This window comes from Megalobrama amblycephala, linkage group LG15, assembly GCF_018812025.1.
Source record: "Megalobrama amblycephala isolate DHTTF-2021 linkage group LG15, ASM1881202v1, whole genome shotgun sequence".
NCBI lineage: Eukaryota > Metazoa > Chordata > Actinopteri > Cypriniformes > Xenocyprididae > Megalobrama > Megalobrama amblycephala.
In genome coordinates this window covers 8,504,116-8,519,531 of record NC_063058.1, presented here as the reverse complement: position 1 = coordinate 8,519,531, position 15,416 = coordinate 8,504,116, and the positions used below count along the sequence as shown (strand labels likewise).

At 37.3% G+C, this 15,416-nt stretch overlaps 2 protein-coding genes across 2 annotated transcripts; both read right to left on the bottom strand.

The window, feature by feature from the left end:
• Nucleotides 1-1,404: 1,404 nt before the first annotated feature.
• Nucleotides 1,405-3,951, bottom strand: myod1 (myogenic differentiation 1). The gene is made up of 3 exons (XM_048159298.1): nt 2,686-3,951; nt 2,339-2,417; nt 1,405-2,231 (listed from the first exon to the last, which is right to left on the bottom strand). The coding sequence occupies exons 1-3, from the start codon at nt 3,193-3,195 to the stop codon at nt 1,993-1,995; spliced, it is 828 nt and encodes a 275-aa protein (XP_048015255.1). The 5' UTR covers nt 3,196-3,951; the 3' UTR covers nt 1,405-1,992.
• A 1,520-nt stretch (nt 3,952-5,471) lies between these two features.
• zgc:172145 (Ferritin light chain, oocyte isoform-like) lies at nt 5,472-13,765 on the bottom strand. Its single transcript, XM_048159170.1, has 3 exons — nt 13,369-13,765; nt 12,471-12,617; nt 5,472-6,131 (listed from the first exon to the last, which is right to left on the bottom strand). Exons 1-3 carry the CDS (start codon nt 13,534-13,536, stop codon nt 5,838-5,840), a joined length of 609 nt encoding a protein of 202 aa, XP_048015127.1. The 5' UTR covers nt 13,537-13,765; the 3' UTR covers nt 5,472-5,837.
• Nucleotides 13,766-15,416: the final 1,651 nt, after the last annotated feature.

Below are 15,416 nucleotides of genomic sequence, written 5' to 3'. Positions count from 1 at the left end.
GTAAAATCTGTGTCCCATTCATTGAGAGACACTATATGACATAGCAAGGAGAACTCTACCATTTAAATGCTGTAAGTTTGCATAATTTACAATGCATAATATAAGTAATTAAATGTAATGGTAGCCTATGTAATTTCTATAAATAAAAATGTGGTTAAAAAAATCACTCATTATTTGTTGTCACATGTAGTAGACCATTTTTGTGCCGTGGGTAATATGATTTTCCACCCGGCTACCACTGCAAGTAGCTATTTTAAACCTGTGGGAAGCACTGTACACTCTAAAATAATGCTGGGTTAAAATGGGTTAAATGTTTGCCCAACGTGCTGGGCAGTTTTATTTAACCCAAATATTGTTTAAAAATTAAAATATGGCTGGCTTAAAATGAACCCAAAGTATGTTGGAAATTAAAAATCAGGAAATTAAAAAGTACAAAAGGCAACAATAATAGGTGAACCTTTTGAGGCAATCAAAAGGTGAACATTTATTAAGCAATTTAATAAATGTGTATTGTTTAATTACTATGCATTAAACGTATTAATAAATGTTCATTTATTAAACATATTAATAATGTTCATTTCCAACATACTTTGGGTTCATTAAGCAATACAGTAATTTTTTAAATAATAGTGGAGTTAAATAAAACTACCCAGCAGGCTGGGCAAACATTAACCCAATTGCTGGGTTTGTCCATTTTCAATCAAACTGGGTTTTAACCCAGCATTTTTTATATAGGCTATTATATGAAATAACCTATTGCTCATAAGTTTTACAGTGTGAAAAAATGTATGATAATGCGTTTGTTTATTTATTTAGGCCTATTAGTATTAATTTCTTACGCTGAAAAAAAAAAAAAAAAAAAATAGGCCTATAAATAAGCCTGACATTTATTTCATTAACATAGGCTAATCAAACATTTTCCTAGCCTATTATATCGGCAGCATATGCTAGATCTACCCTAGGCCTATAGTTTAAACAATATTCATATTTGAATGTAGCCTACATTAATTGAATAAAATGAATTATGGATTATATGCTGAAGCTTTATCGAAACTCGATCTAGCAGGGTAAATTCCTGTAACTTTTATGTTTAGCTTTAGCTATTTAGCTATTCCACATGACTAGTGCCAAATAATTTGGGAGAGCTTCGAGAAAAAGATTAAATTATCTCAACTCAAGTTGCCAGAATTCCCTGGAACTGCATGGACAAACTGTAGGCTAAACATTAAAATAATAATAATAATAATAATAATAATAATAATAATAATAATAGCCTAATAAATTATGCGTAGGCCTAATTTGTTTTTGTATTTTTCTTAAAAAGACCCAAATTCACGTTCGTCTTTCCCCGTCACGCTAAAGCAGTTTTGTTTTCATGGAATAAATCACAAAAATCCCATCAAATATTTGAGTATAAATAGTTATATTTTTATTAATCCGACATTCACTCGTTTAAGAAGTATAAATATAAAGTTTAACACAAGACACAACAAGCTAGTGTTTCAAACAGGCATCATTAAATACAATAATATGTTTGTTCGTTTTCGTCGCTTTAACAAAACAGATCTTATTTACACATATACAAAAGTGGTCCTACTATCCGTATCTGGATTACGATTCTCTCGTAAATAATTAGGAAATAAAAGCTGATGGTGACAGAAAATATACTCACAAAGGGGAAAAAAATATGGTCACATTTTCACATGGATAGCTACAATAATATAAATAAGCGTAGTTAAGAAACTCACTTGCCTTTTTCATAAAGGAATTAGATTTTCCACAGCATAAAAAGAAAGAAAGAAAGAAAGAAAGAAAGAAAGAAAGAAAGAAAGAAAGAAAGAAAGAAAGAAAGAAAGATCATTCGTTCCTAGTTTCCAGCAGTGGATCGAAATAGTCTTTCTTTTGACGTTAAGATCGGATTTGTCATTTTTCTGTTGAATGCTTCTTGATTCAAATTGTCCCTTTCGATTTGTTTTGAAATGTACCGGATCTTTAAAGCACTTGATAGATGGGATCCTGAGCCTGCTGTTGAGGGCAGTTGGTCGGGGACTGTGCAGGAGCCCCGCTCTCACTCAGGACGGACCCCTCCTGCGGAGAACACGGACTCCCTTCGTGCCCCTCCGGTACTGACAGCACGGGACACGCGGGGGTCTCTGTGGAAATTCGCTCCACGATACTCGACAGACAATCCAAACTCGACACCACTGAGCTTTTATTATTCCGTGCGTCAGCTGTAAAATAAACAAATAACAGATTTTAACTTCAACTGAAATGAACTAATGATTTTAAGGATTTCAGTCAGTCGATATGTGTTTATTTATTTCGACGCTTGACGTACCATTTGGCGTGTCGTTGAAGTAAGAGCTGTCATAACTGTTCCGTCTTCTCGACTGACATGTAGGGCCCATGAAATCCATCTAGAAAACACCAGAAGAAGAATACTTACTATGAAGAAAGATCATTAACAAAAGCACATAAACAAATAATTTAATTTGGCCTGTAATATCGATTCATTTATAAAAGCTATAACGCTAGCCTATTGAATGAAAAATGTCACGTGTTGCCAAATTATAATAAAATAAAAACATAGAATAAACCATTAATGAACGATATTGGCTTTACAATAAAATATATTAGGCTATTATAAAAGCATAGCAACAGTATATGAAGTTCTCAGCTTCTCACCATGCCATCAGAGCAGTTGGATCTCGGGCTGGAGGCATCAGAGTCTCCGCTGTAATGCTCCAGAACAGGGTAGTAGTTTTCCTCTTGACTCCTGAGCAGCGCCTGCAGCGACTCAATGTAACTAATGGCGTTTCTCAGAATCTCCACTTTGGGCAGCCTCTGGTTCGGGTTGGTGGACGTGCATCTCTTGAGGGTCTCGAAAGCGTCGTTGACTTTGCTCAGTCGTCTCCTCTCCCTCATGGTGGCGGCTTTGCGGCGGTCAGCGTTGGTTGTTTTTCTCTTGCAGGCTTTGCATGCCCACAGCAGGCACCTGCCGGCCTGATGATGCCCACTGGGTGCCCTTACGTGCTCGTCCTCGATGTGGTGATGGTCGTCGGGCTTGAGCAGGCTCACGTGGACGAGCCTGGGGTCCAGGTCTTCAAAGAAGTGCATGTCGTTGGTGTTGAAGCAAGGGTCGTCGTAGAAATCATCAGCTGATGAGATGGGGAAGGGAATATCCGACAACTCCATCTTTATGTATTAAGGTAAAAATGGCTTATAGCTACTTGAATGCTTCTCAAGTAGTAAAGTTTTGAAGGACTTAGGAATATTAAGACAAATTCCTTCAGATCCTGAAACAACGTATTGCTCAAGACAACCGTTTAAAAACCGCAGGTCGTCAAAAGGTTTCTTTGCTTGTACCCTTCAGGTACTTGTTGCTGGTGAGAGATCACGGCCTGTTTATATACAGCCCAGCCAGTCCGGGGGCGTGTCCTGCAAATGACAGTTTGACCAATGAGCATGTGCGCTGAGAAAGAGGGCGTGGTTTTGACGGCCTGGCACTGCAGCTAATGACGGCGTCATAAAAATGTTAAAATGATGAATTCGTTTATAAATAATGATATAAGTTGGTCTTACTGCTTTTGTCGCTTGTGTATTGGACTTAAATGTCTTTTATTTGTTTATTTGTCATCAAATAACAGATTTCAGCTTACAATTAATTACAATTTCCTGAATTTTCCTATAGGAAAAATTCGAGGAAGGACTTTCTTTTAATATTTTCTTAGGGGATCTTTCAACTATCATTTGTTTCTTATTAATATATAGGCTATATTAGTATATAACTGTATTTGATAAGACGACAAACAACAGGGATCTTTTTGACTAATGTAAGAGAAAAAAAGTGCTCCATGGGTAAATATTTTCTTCCTAGTGCTCCATAAAAAAGCACTATAAAATGCTTCATTCATTCATCGAAAATCTCAAACAAACGTAAATAATAGATAAATAAAATGTCGTTAAGTATGAAATTAGGATACACATTTGAATAATTGTTCAGAATTAAATATAGGCTATTGAATGTTAGGATGCCTATCAGTAGGCTATAAGTTGTTCAGAACTGAAAAAAACAAAAAAAAAACATATATTGAATTATTTTTTGTTTAATGAAACACTGTATCACTAGTACAGATATTAAACTCACAAACTAGCACAACATGGACAGGTTACAAATGTTTTTTTATTATTATTTTAATTAATCAATTAAGTAGTTAACGAATTAATTAATTCATTAATTATTTACCACAGAAAACTACTACTAGGTAAAGTTATTTTAGTTCATGATCTGTTTATGATGCGACCCATTTTATTTAGCTTTCCTTACAATAGCTGCTAGACGCACAACAGTCCACCAATAGGGGGCGTTAAAGAGCCAGATGAGAGTTAAAAGCTTCAATTATGTTTGAAAAGTACCAAATATGCTGTTTTTTTATCTGTCTTGTGTTAGTACTTGTTGCCTGAATACAGGCTACTGGAGTTCAAGTAAGATTTTATGTTAAAAACCATACAATTATAACTCCGGACAACTATGTGACAAAATCGTATTGTACTGGAAAACATTTCTTTTCCATGCACCTTTTATACTGTAAAGAAAAATACACAATTGCATATGAAATGTGGACAAATGTTTATTAAACCCACTGCAGGATAATATGCAAAAGTCAAAACTTCAGAGTCAAGGAGTGTAAAATAACATTTTCATTTGAAATAACGTTCACAAATCTAATACATATGCAAATATAATATATATATACTTTTAACTTGCACAAATAAAGGCAAAATTTTGTTTTGAAAAAATGTGTTTCATATATAAATGCATCTAAATTTATGGTCTGAAGCACTAATACATGAAGAGAGAGACAGAAAAGTTTAAACTCTTATCTAAACTTCTTATTTCAGTCATTGAAGAATACCTTAATTTTACTGGAATGATATTAAAATAATGGAAACACTTTAGATTAGAGAACACATATTCACATATTTTTCCTCAATAAACTCCTAATTATTGTTTATTGATAGTAAGTAAGGAAGTTGTTGTAGTGGTTATGTTTAGGTTTGAGGTAGGGTTAAGGGACCAAGAATATGGTCATGCAGAATAAGGCATTAATATGTCCTTTATAAGTACTAATAAACAGCCAATATGCTAGTAATATGCGAGCTAATAAGCAACTACTTTATAGTGAATATCTGTTTTCTAATCTAAAGTGTTACCAAAATAATATCTAGAATTGGAGTGACTACTTGGAGTTGCATACAAATCTTGCACCATTGTGAGTGCATCTCTGCACTTTAAAGGGTTAGTTCACCCAAAAATGAACATTCTGTCATTAATTACTCACCCTCATGTTGTTCCACACCCGTTAAGACTTTCGCTCATCTTTGGAACACAAATGAAGATCATTTTGATGAAATTTGAGAGCTTCCTGTCCCTCCATTGACAGCCTACGCAACTACCACTTTGACATAAAGAGTTGTTTATATGTGAGTAAAAGCCTAAATTCAATCTGTTCGTCATATAAAGTGATCGAGTCTCTTCAGAAAATTTGAATTAAACTGCTCAATTCATATGGATTAGTTTTACGATCTCTTTATGACGTTTTTGAAGTGTCAGCGTTGCAACTGCATAGCTGTCTATGCAGGGACAGAAATCTCTCAAGATTTCATCATAAAGATCTTCATTTGTGTTCTGAAGATGAACGAAAGTCTTATGGGTTTGGAATGACATGAGGGTGAGTAATTAATGAACTAACCCTTTAAACAGTCTATCCATCCATTCATCTGTTGAAGTGTCATATACACATTCTAAGCGTTCTAAATGATTCCGAAGAGGAAGTCTAGGCAGTAGTCAGCGTCTCTTGTAGCTGGTCGATGAGGTACTCGCCGAAGCCTCCTGCGCTATCACTGGTGCAGCCCACTCTGTGAGCGCTGGTCAAGAGGTCACCGACGAGCTTGACCTTTGGGACGAGGGGCTCGATGAACTGACTTTTGATTACACTGGCGGTGTGTGGATCTCCGTACTCGCGAGCCAGGTGATTCAGCTCCACCATGACGCTCATCTCCTCCTTCCACTGGTTAAGCATGATCTCAAGAGCTGGAAGGACGGCGCACACATTTTTAGTGCCTGGCCTCTGCGCACAAATATATAATTAGTCATCAACCTAATGTTTTAAGTTGAAACCCATCACACGCATACGAGCCGCTGTGTGTTAAAGGGTTAGTTCACCTAAAAATGAAAATTCTGTCATTTATTACTCACCCTCATGTCGTTCCACACCCATAAGACCTTCGTTCATCTTCGAAACACAAATTAAGATATTTTTGATTAAATCCGATGGCTCAGCGAGGCCTGCATAGACAGCAATGACATTTCCTCTCTCAAGATCCATAAAGGTACAAAAAACATATTTAAATCAGTTCATGTGAGTACAGTGGTTCAATATTAATATTATAAAGTGACAAGAATATTTTTTCTGAAATTTCCGCTTTGCAAAACAAAAATAAATTTCAAGAATATCTTTTGAGTCGAATCAGTGATTTGGATCGCGTATTAAACTGCAAAACTGCTGAAATCACGTGACTTTGGTGCTCCAATCCACAGATTTGATTCGTAAAGCTCTGAAGCTTCATGAAGCAATGTTTTGAAATTGGCCATCACTAGATATTGTTAACAAGTCATTATTTTTTTTATTTTTTGGTGCACAAAAAAATATTCTCATCGCTATATAATATTAAGGTAGAACCACTGTACTCACATGAACTGATTTAAATATGTTTTTAGAACCTTTATGGATCTTGAGAGAGGAAGTACCATTGCTGTCTATGCAGGCCTCACTGAGCCATCGGATTTCATCAAAAATATCTTAATTTGTGTTCTGAAGATGAACGAAGGTCTTACAGGTGTAGAACGACATGAGGGTGAGTAATAAATGACATTATTTTCATTTTTGGGTGAACTAACCCTTTAAGAATTAAAAGTATACACTAAACAGATGTAAATGTTACATTATAAAATGAATATTTTTGGTCTTGGATGCTGAGGTCAGTACAGAGTTCCAGCACCCTTCTGAAATCTAAAGTTGTGTTTACACTTGTAGTTCAGTTCTCTTGGCTCTTTTCGTCTGGACCAAAAAAGAAAATGATACATTTAGTCCTGGTTCACTAAGAGTTCACACTGTCATTTTTAAGACTGAACCTAAAGATACAAAAAAAAAATAATTATATTATGCAACAGAACTTTCAAAACAATGTTGTGTTCTGGGCTAAATGTGCTTGTTATGTGTACATATGATGGTATTTTGAACAGCTGAGAACTCGTGAAGAGCTTAATAAATGTGTTAAGGTGTCAAAACAGCGGTAGGAATCCCTCCGTCACACACAAACAAAGATCTGCTGCAAGGACCGAAGTGTAAATGACAAGAAAAAACATGGGAAAGGGTCCCATCTTGTGACCTCACATCCTGCTTTTGGTTTGTCTTTGGGCCGTGTTGCGTTCATATTTCAGTTGAACCGCACCAGAGTTAGTTTGGAAGTGGACCGAGACCCCGTGAAAAGATGGGTCTCGTTCCACTTGTTTGGTGTGCACCAGGGTTCGGTTGGTGGAGCTCACACTTTTTCAAATGAACTGCACTAGCAGAGCAATCGCACCAAACCTGCCAAGTGTGAACACACCCTAAAAGCACCCTACAGGCTTGTGGACTTTACAGCATTCAGTGAGAATGCAGGTCTATGTCAAGTGTGCCATTTGGTACAAGGCCAATATAGCACAGCCTTGAGTGTCATTGAAGTTACATGTGATTTTCTCAACTAAATTTTGAGTCTGGCCAATTGGTTTGATAGTCATCATGTTAGAATCACTGCAAGGCACATTTTTGGCCAATGGCAAATAAATGTATCCAATCTGTCCATTATATAGTAGGGAAGTATGCGATTTCGGATGCAGCCTTTGTGTTTCTTATGTTCATTGTGTGAACTTGTCAGTTTGAGATGTTCTGTTCCTGTTTTTTTGCATCTAGCTTTTCTAAGAAGTGTATTTTGAGTTTGTTATCATTAAACCTTCACTGTTTGAGCTTAAATCCAGCCCTTTATTTTGAGTTATTTCAACCAATGCATGACATTTTCAACATTGATAAGAATAAGAAATGTTTCTTGAACAGCAAATCAGCATTAATGAATTCTGAAGGATCATGTGACACTGAAGACTGGAGTAACAATGCTGAAATTTCCGCTTTGCAAAACAAAAATAAATTTCATTTTAAAACAGTTATTTTAAATTGTAATGATATTTTGAAATATTGCTGTTTTATTGTATTTTTGATCGAAGAAATGCAGCATTTTTAATGTATTTTTGAATAAAATAGCATTTAAGTCATTTAAATGACTTTAAATATAGTTTCAAGAGCTTTGATAAACAACTAAAAAGCTATCTAAATGGATCAATCCTCATATCAGTCAAATTTGAATTAAGCTACAATTAACAAAGACAGCACACAATAGTTTCCAAATGTGCACAAGCATCACCCAGCACGGAGGAGCGGATAACAAGGTGTTCAAAATCGCTGCTGATGGACCCTCACCAGTCCCAGTCTGGATCAATTTTACACGAGTCGTAAAATCAGGGAAGGGTGGATAGTAAAAAAAAAAAAAAAATAGAAAGAAGAAAAAACAGAAGAGAGGACGCAGTGTAAAGTGACAGCATTGCGAGTGCCATGGAATCCATCTGGAACTACAATTAATGCACTGTCCTTCCGCCTTCACATTAATCTCCCCAATTTTCCGGAACTCAGGGGAAACGTATACCCTAACAGGCATTAAAGGGGAGATCTCTGCAAAACCCCCCACCAGTTTACCCCCATCGCTCTCTTTTTCTCTGCACCCCACCCCCCTTAAGAGCTGCTGCCCCATTCATACAGGGGTAAAAGGATATCTTTAGGTTTTGGCGAAAAAAAAAAAAAAAAAAAAAGGTTTATGATTAATAATTTGTTATGGTCTGAGTTTTTCTATTTTGCATTTTAAACATGTGCTTCTCTCCCAGCTAACAGGGAAGGTTCTTAGAACTTTGGCTAACTTTCTGGCAAGGTTCTCTCAAAGTTATGAACAAACGTTCTTCCAGTAACATTCTCAAAACATTAGCACAAAAATGTTATTTATACATTGTTTATACGAAGTAACATTCCCAAAATCTTTGCAGAATGATAAAACGGAATCATGTTTTATTAACGTTCACATAACCAAGAAAAAACCTTTTTAAAACATTTTAAAAATTGAACGTTTTGAGCATTAAGAAATAAAGTGTTCATAGCCAGTGATGGGCAAGTTACTGTAAAAAAGTAATTCATTACTAGCTATTAATTACATCTTCTACAGTGTAATTACATTACTGTATAAAAAGCATTGCATTACTTATTACTTCCTAAATCCCATATCAACCTCGAGTTGAACAATACAAAGAGAGACATGAAACTGCTCTTTTAATTCAATCAAATAAATAATATAAAATTGCATAAATTATTCTTGAAATGACCAAAGTATTTAAAGGTCCCGTTTTTCGTGGTTTTTTGAAGGTTTGATTGTGTTTATAGTGTGCAATATAACATGTGTTCATGTTTCGCGTGTAAAAAAACACAGTATTTTTCACATAATTTACTTATCTGTATACCGCTGTTTCCACTGTCATAAAAACGGGCTGATGACTTCCTTGTTCTATGAAGTCCCTCCTTCAGAAATACGTAACGAGTTCTGATTGTGCCAGCGGTTCCTGTGTTATGATTCGACAGCAGCTTAGCGAACCTTGCCCGGAAAGGTCACGCCTCTTACCATAACGTGGAGATGCACGCGCTCAGTGTTATTGTAAACATGTCTTTAATTTTACCCTATCAATTTGAGCCGGAATCAGACCTGGTGATTGGACTGCGGGATGAAAATAACAGCGTTTCGACGACATGGCGACAAACACACTCTACAAACGCAACTCTTGTGTATTCCTGTGGGCGGAGGTTAGTCAAAAAACTGTTTTAGTGACGTCATTAAAGAAGGAAGTAGAGGGATGTAGTCCAAACTGGCCGTTCGATGTAGGCGACTTCTGTTAAATAAAATATCTCGCTTGGCATTGAACTTTGAGCTTTAAAATTTTACAGATTTTATTTATACTCTAACAACAACATTACACACTAACTAAAGTTTGAAACATGGGATCACGAAGAACGGGACCTTTAAAGGGAGAGGGTTACATAGAATTGTTCCAACATGTTCTTCAACATGTTTAACGCCTATATAGGTCGTTTGTCACTTCCCTGAAATAAGACCCATAGGAGCGTTTGCTAAAGTTGCGCCAATATCAACAACAGGACACATGTGCCCTTTTATCTGCCTAATATTTTGGGTTTCGCATAGCTCAATTGGCAGAGCATCGCAAAATCAATACGCAATCATGTGATCATGCGATCGTGGGTTCGATCCCAGGGAACGCATGTGCTCATAAAGTGTATATGCACTGAGGGTAGGTTTAGGGGTGGGTGTAGTCGTTAATAAAACAATGAGTTTTGCTAAATGGAAATAGGAGAAATGGTGTAAAAAGTCCACACATTACATTTAAATGAACACGCATTTTGATTGGTAACGAACAGTCATAAGTCATTTCATGACGACAGACGTAACACGACACTGTCATTATTTTTACGCCAGCTAGAGGGCGCATGACTTTAAAAAGTAAATATAGGTCGTATAAGGTGCTTTTTTCGTGCGTCGCCTATCAATGACATCATATCCGCGTTATCCTCAATTTACTGTTTTATTTTGTAGAAACCATGGAAACACTAAAGACGCTTTAATATATTATGTTTTATTACACAGGTAAGCAACTGTTTAGATGGATACATTCATAGACAGAAAACTAATCATTGTTATATAGCTCAACACAGCAAGTCTTATTGTTTAAATCTCGTTTTCTTGATTTTCCACGAGTACCATGTTTTATCATGCCTAATATCAATCCAGCTTACTACAGAGTGCAACAAGTGTCTCATAGTAGCCGCCGAGCGAACGCAGAGTAGCACTATAATAACTTTCAACACACAAATATATCTAATATAATAAAACAGCGCTGCTTTATCCCACATTTGCTTAACCAGAAGAAGCGGAAGCGCTCGTCTGCGGCATAATAACAGCTCCCCTCACAGCAAAAGAACTCTGTGGCGGATCGGCCGCGGAGGTATCGCGGCTTCTGGAACGTATCCGCGAACGGACCCGTATCGGCGTCTACTTGTGCGCAGTGACGGATCCGCAACGAAGGCGGATCGCGGACCCGCCGTGGCTCCGCGCTGCATCTGCTCCGCATCCGCGATTAAAAGCTTACCTCCACGGCGGGTCTGTTTGGGACCTGCAAATTGATACAACCATTACAGTAAAGTTGCGTGCGCGTCTGCGGATCCGACAGTGCCCAAGGAAGTCGACCGGAAGTTGAAGTCGGCCGGGTGCCGCCATCTTGTAGCAGAACTTCACTTGCGTTAGCATCCCCATTGACTCCCATTCATTTTGGCGTCACTTTGACAGTGAATAACTTTACATCTGAGGCGTTTAAAGACTCCATTTGTCCATTATTTATTTCTAAAGATACACGACAATGTATAAAGGGCTCCATTACCTTCTATGTTACATTATGGCCCCGTAGATACAGTTTTTGTAAAAATAGGCTAACGATTGCGTCATAACCACTCGACTCTCTGTCGCACAGTAGAGAAATTACCGTACAGACAGGAGGAGAAGCTCGCAGGCAATCGGGGAGATGTCAAGAGAGATGGCGTACTGGCGTTACATTTTAAAATACTATACAAAATAATTAATCAGAATACTTACTCCTGCTTACTCACGCCAAAGAACTCCCCGCTCAAGCTCGCCGTCTCTGCAAGATTAACGATGGCAGTTTTCACGCACAGCTACTAGAAGATTTACATCTGTCAGACAGGTTGCGGACGTCATCAAGCTTAGTTTGAGTCTGCGCGTCAGAAACGGAAGTGCTAAAAATCGCTAAAAATGGGCTTCACTTGTCTCAATTGAGTTCCAATGGGGTCGCTGTGTCCATTTCTTTTACTGTCTATGGGATCCGACATGGGTCCGCTCAGGATTCGCTGATTGATAGTAGAATTTACGGCGCCGCCCGGAGGCGGAGCTGATCCTCTGGGCGGAGCCAAAACGAATGTGACAGTCATGATGCTCCCGATGTGCTTCATACTACAGTAATGTTAATAATCTCATGATTCCGCGAAATCAAGGCGTCATCAAGCAACGCCTTTGATTTGAATAAGCGACCTCTAGTGGCGGAAATTTACATAGTGTGCCTTTAATGGAAACATTAACAAAAGTCTGTATTCTTAGAACATATTTATTAGCTGGGCTGTCCATAACTAGGTGCTGTTTCTTTCAAGGAACAATGGGTCACTTCTACAAAGTCTTTTGGTTAACATGTTAGTTACCTGAATGTTCTTGCCACAGAATTTCCCTCCCCGCTGGGACAGGTACTGCAGCATTGCCTCTGCCCGTTCTAGTTCTTTCACTGATTCCTGATGAAAATACGCAGCCACTCTGGGTAAAGACAAATCACTCTGCTCAAAGATTTTGGCCTAAAACAGAAAGGAAGACAGATCTGATTTAGAACGAAGCTAAGTGGAAGACAGTGTGATGATTTTGGGAACCACAGTTTCCTGTAAAGTGAAGAAAATGGGTCAGTCTGCCAGTCAATAGTTTCTCCGTTCTGAGCATTTATTTACATGTTTATTTTTTTTTTTTCAAACCAATAAAATAAATGTCATTGAGGACTATGAATACATATTTATTGACAAATCCATTGACATACCATACTAAAAGATTTACAAATGTTAGATACACTGAAAAGTGGCAAAATATGAAATTTATTATTGTTATTATGTATTTAAAAAGCAGTTTTGTTTTTAAAAAATGGATATTCCATTCGATATTTTATGTCATGGAATAAATATTTTATTGCAAATATAGGATGCATGTTTTTCAAAGCTCTAAAAAACCAACATGGCATTTCTAAGAACTTGGCATATAAAAAAGTAACATTTTAAAAGATTGCTATTTTTTTTTAAATCTCAAACATCCTATTTGTCATATACAGTGATGAAATCCAGTGTTTTCACATTAGGGCGTCAATGATTGGGTGGGGGTTACTTGACGTCAACCCATATTAACTTTCCCATAAAACTTAGTTAACTAACGCAGTTAATTCTATAAATATAAAACTTTATAAAGCTGTAAATTAATGCAGTTTAATTCTGCAATAGCCCACCGCTACACTGATGATTCGGGGTGTCATAGTATAACTGCGCATGTTTACAGTAGAGTTCTTACCAGCGCTTCCAGTCTGTATGAGACCTCCATAAGAAAAGTGGAAACTCCACACAGACTTTCCTCCACAGCAGTCGGGAAGTTTTGTCTGACCTGACTCCCAGCAGAATAGAAATGTGTTTTACAGAGCGGGAGGCACGTTTTTATTCGCTTTACTCTCGGTTCCGACATGTTTACGCTGTAACGGACATCAATACTGAATGTCCTCAGTGTCTTCGGTGATTTCAGGCGTTTCGTATATCCTCACATGACGCTACTATGTCGCATTTCCGTATTGTGAAGAAATAAGTGTAGTTATGTACTAATATTCAAAGTCAACAGCTGCTGGATAAACGTAGATGCAGGAAGACTAAAAATGCGAGCGTTTCCCGTTCATTCTGTCAAGTTCATCCGGTATTATGTGGGTGGATGTGTAGTCAAGCTGCCCTACTACTATTTAGGTTACTATAGCCTAGTTTTACCAGTTTACTGTTATTGATTCCATATTGATACAAAATGATATGGAATGAAGGAATAAAGCGTTATTATTATTATTATATTAATAGTTGTATGGCTGTTTCCATGTTGAACAGCCAATTGGTTTGCTGGTCTTAGCTGCACTTGTGGAAAAAACGCGCAATAATAAAAATTTTTTTGAATGTGCACGTGAAGATAAGAAAAAGTAGGCTGTACATGCTTATAATATGAATTAAATAAATCACTTAAAGAGACTAGGCCTTCACTTGTTTCTTAACACATTTAAGTACACTTTTAAAAAGTCAAATCAAAAATTTACATGAAAGTAGCCTACATTTTAAAATCATTATGTTTCAGTAATCTTTTGTCATGCTTTAAAGTCCCCATGAAATCAAAATGGAAGATTTTTGACTTTTAGTATGAATATGTTAGCCTTACTGTTATCTATAAGCTAGTGTGCTGCAAAACAATGACAAAATTAAGCATTCATAAGCATTCAAAATGTACAGTCTCTCACTTCCGCCAATATGGATCAACGATTCTGATGACATCACCCTCAGCTTCTCATCAGGTTTTCTGTCCAATCAAATGCTCTCTAGAATCGAAAGTGTCCCGCCCCCTACACTGTAAATAGATGCTGAAGCTGTGGCTGAGATTGGTCACTTGTTTTAATATTGTTTACATGGTGAATGCCACATAGCACAATATATAGGGCATACGGAACAATTCAAACAGTGTAAATATGCTTTCCTTTGGGGTGAATGAAGTCTGGTTAGTGTCACACGAACCGCTGCAGCGCGCTCCTGTCCAGAGGCATGATAGCAAAGAGTGGATCATATGCGGGAGTCGGCACAGACCACAAAACGTATCGGACCCATTTGAATGCTGTATTTGAAAGCAATACGGAGGAGATTAGGAGGAGAAACGGTTAGAGATTAGGAGGAAACTGTGGCTTGACTGAGCTCAACGGGTCTGACCGTGCTGTGATATAAACACAACCCTATTGGCTATTTTAAAAAAGGGGAGGAGCTGTTAGATATGTCCTGCCCTGTCTTCCTATTTCAGTGGAAATTATGTCAACACACTGAATAATGCTACGTGTTTCAAGGCACTTCAGTGGGTCTTTAAACTACACATATTTTGAAGTGTTGTTAATTTGTAAATGACATGCAATTACTTGTCTGCATTTAGGGTACGTTTACACAACACTCGTGTACTAAATTAGAAAAGTTTTTCCTTTGCATTTTTTGTGTACAGACGACACCATTGTCAAAATGATCCCCGTTCACACAAATCCACAAAAACGACTAAAAACACTGTATTATGCTGTCAGACCAGTAGTTGGCGATGTCACTTTGTAAAAAAAACGCTATGCACCTATAGACTGAACATGTAATACGCATGTGCATGATGCCACCATTTTTACAAATTCACTTTTTTGTAGTTTACACGGAGATGATAACGGTATCGTTTTTAAAAACTTGCACTTTGAAACCTGTTTTCAAAAGTTTGCTTTTTCAGGCCCCAAAACACCACTGTCGTGTAAATGAACGGCCAAAAAAAGTTTTACGCAACAACAATGTGCTAAAAATAGA

Bases quoted from the DNA above. Each gene is read 5' to 3' on its own strand.
- myod1 (XM_048159298.1), bottom strand. From the start codon at position 3,195: ATGGAGTTGTCGGATATTCCCTTCCCCATCTCATCAGCTGATGATTTC. The intron at 2,418-2,685 runs GTGAGAAGCTGA...GGTGTTTTCTAG, and splicing joins CCAACTGCTCTGATGGCATG to ATGGATTTCATGGGCCCTAC. The intron at 2,232-2,338 runs GTACGTCAAGCG...TTTATTTTACAG, and splicing joins CTTCAACGACACGCCAAATG to CTGACGCACGGAATAATAAA.
- zgc:172145 (XM_048159170.1), bottom strand. From the start codon at position 13,536: ATGTCGGAACCGAGAGTAAAGCGAATAAAAACGTGCCTCCCGCTCTGT. The intron at 12,618-13,368 runs GTAAGAACTCTA...TTTCTGTTTTAG, and splicing joins CATACAGACTGGAAGCGCTG to GCCAAAATCTTTGAGCAGAG. The intron at 6,132-12,470 runs GTAACTAACATG...ATTTGTGCGCAG, and splicing joins TCTGTGGCAAGAACATTCAG to AGGCCAGGCACTAAAAATGT.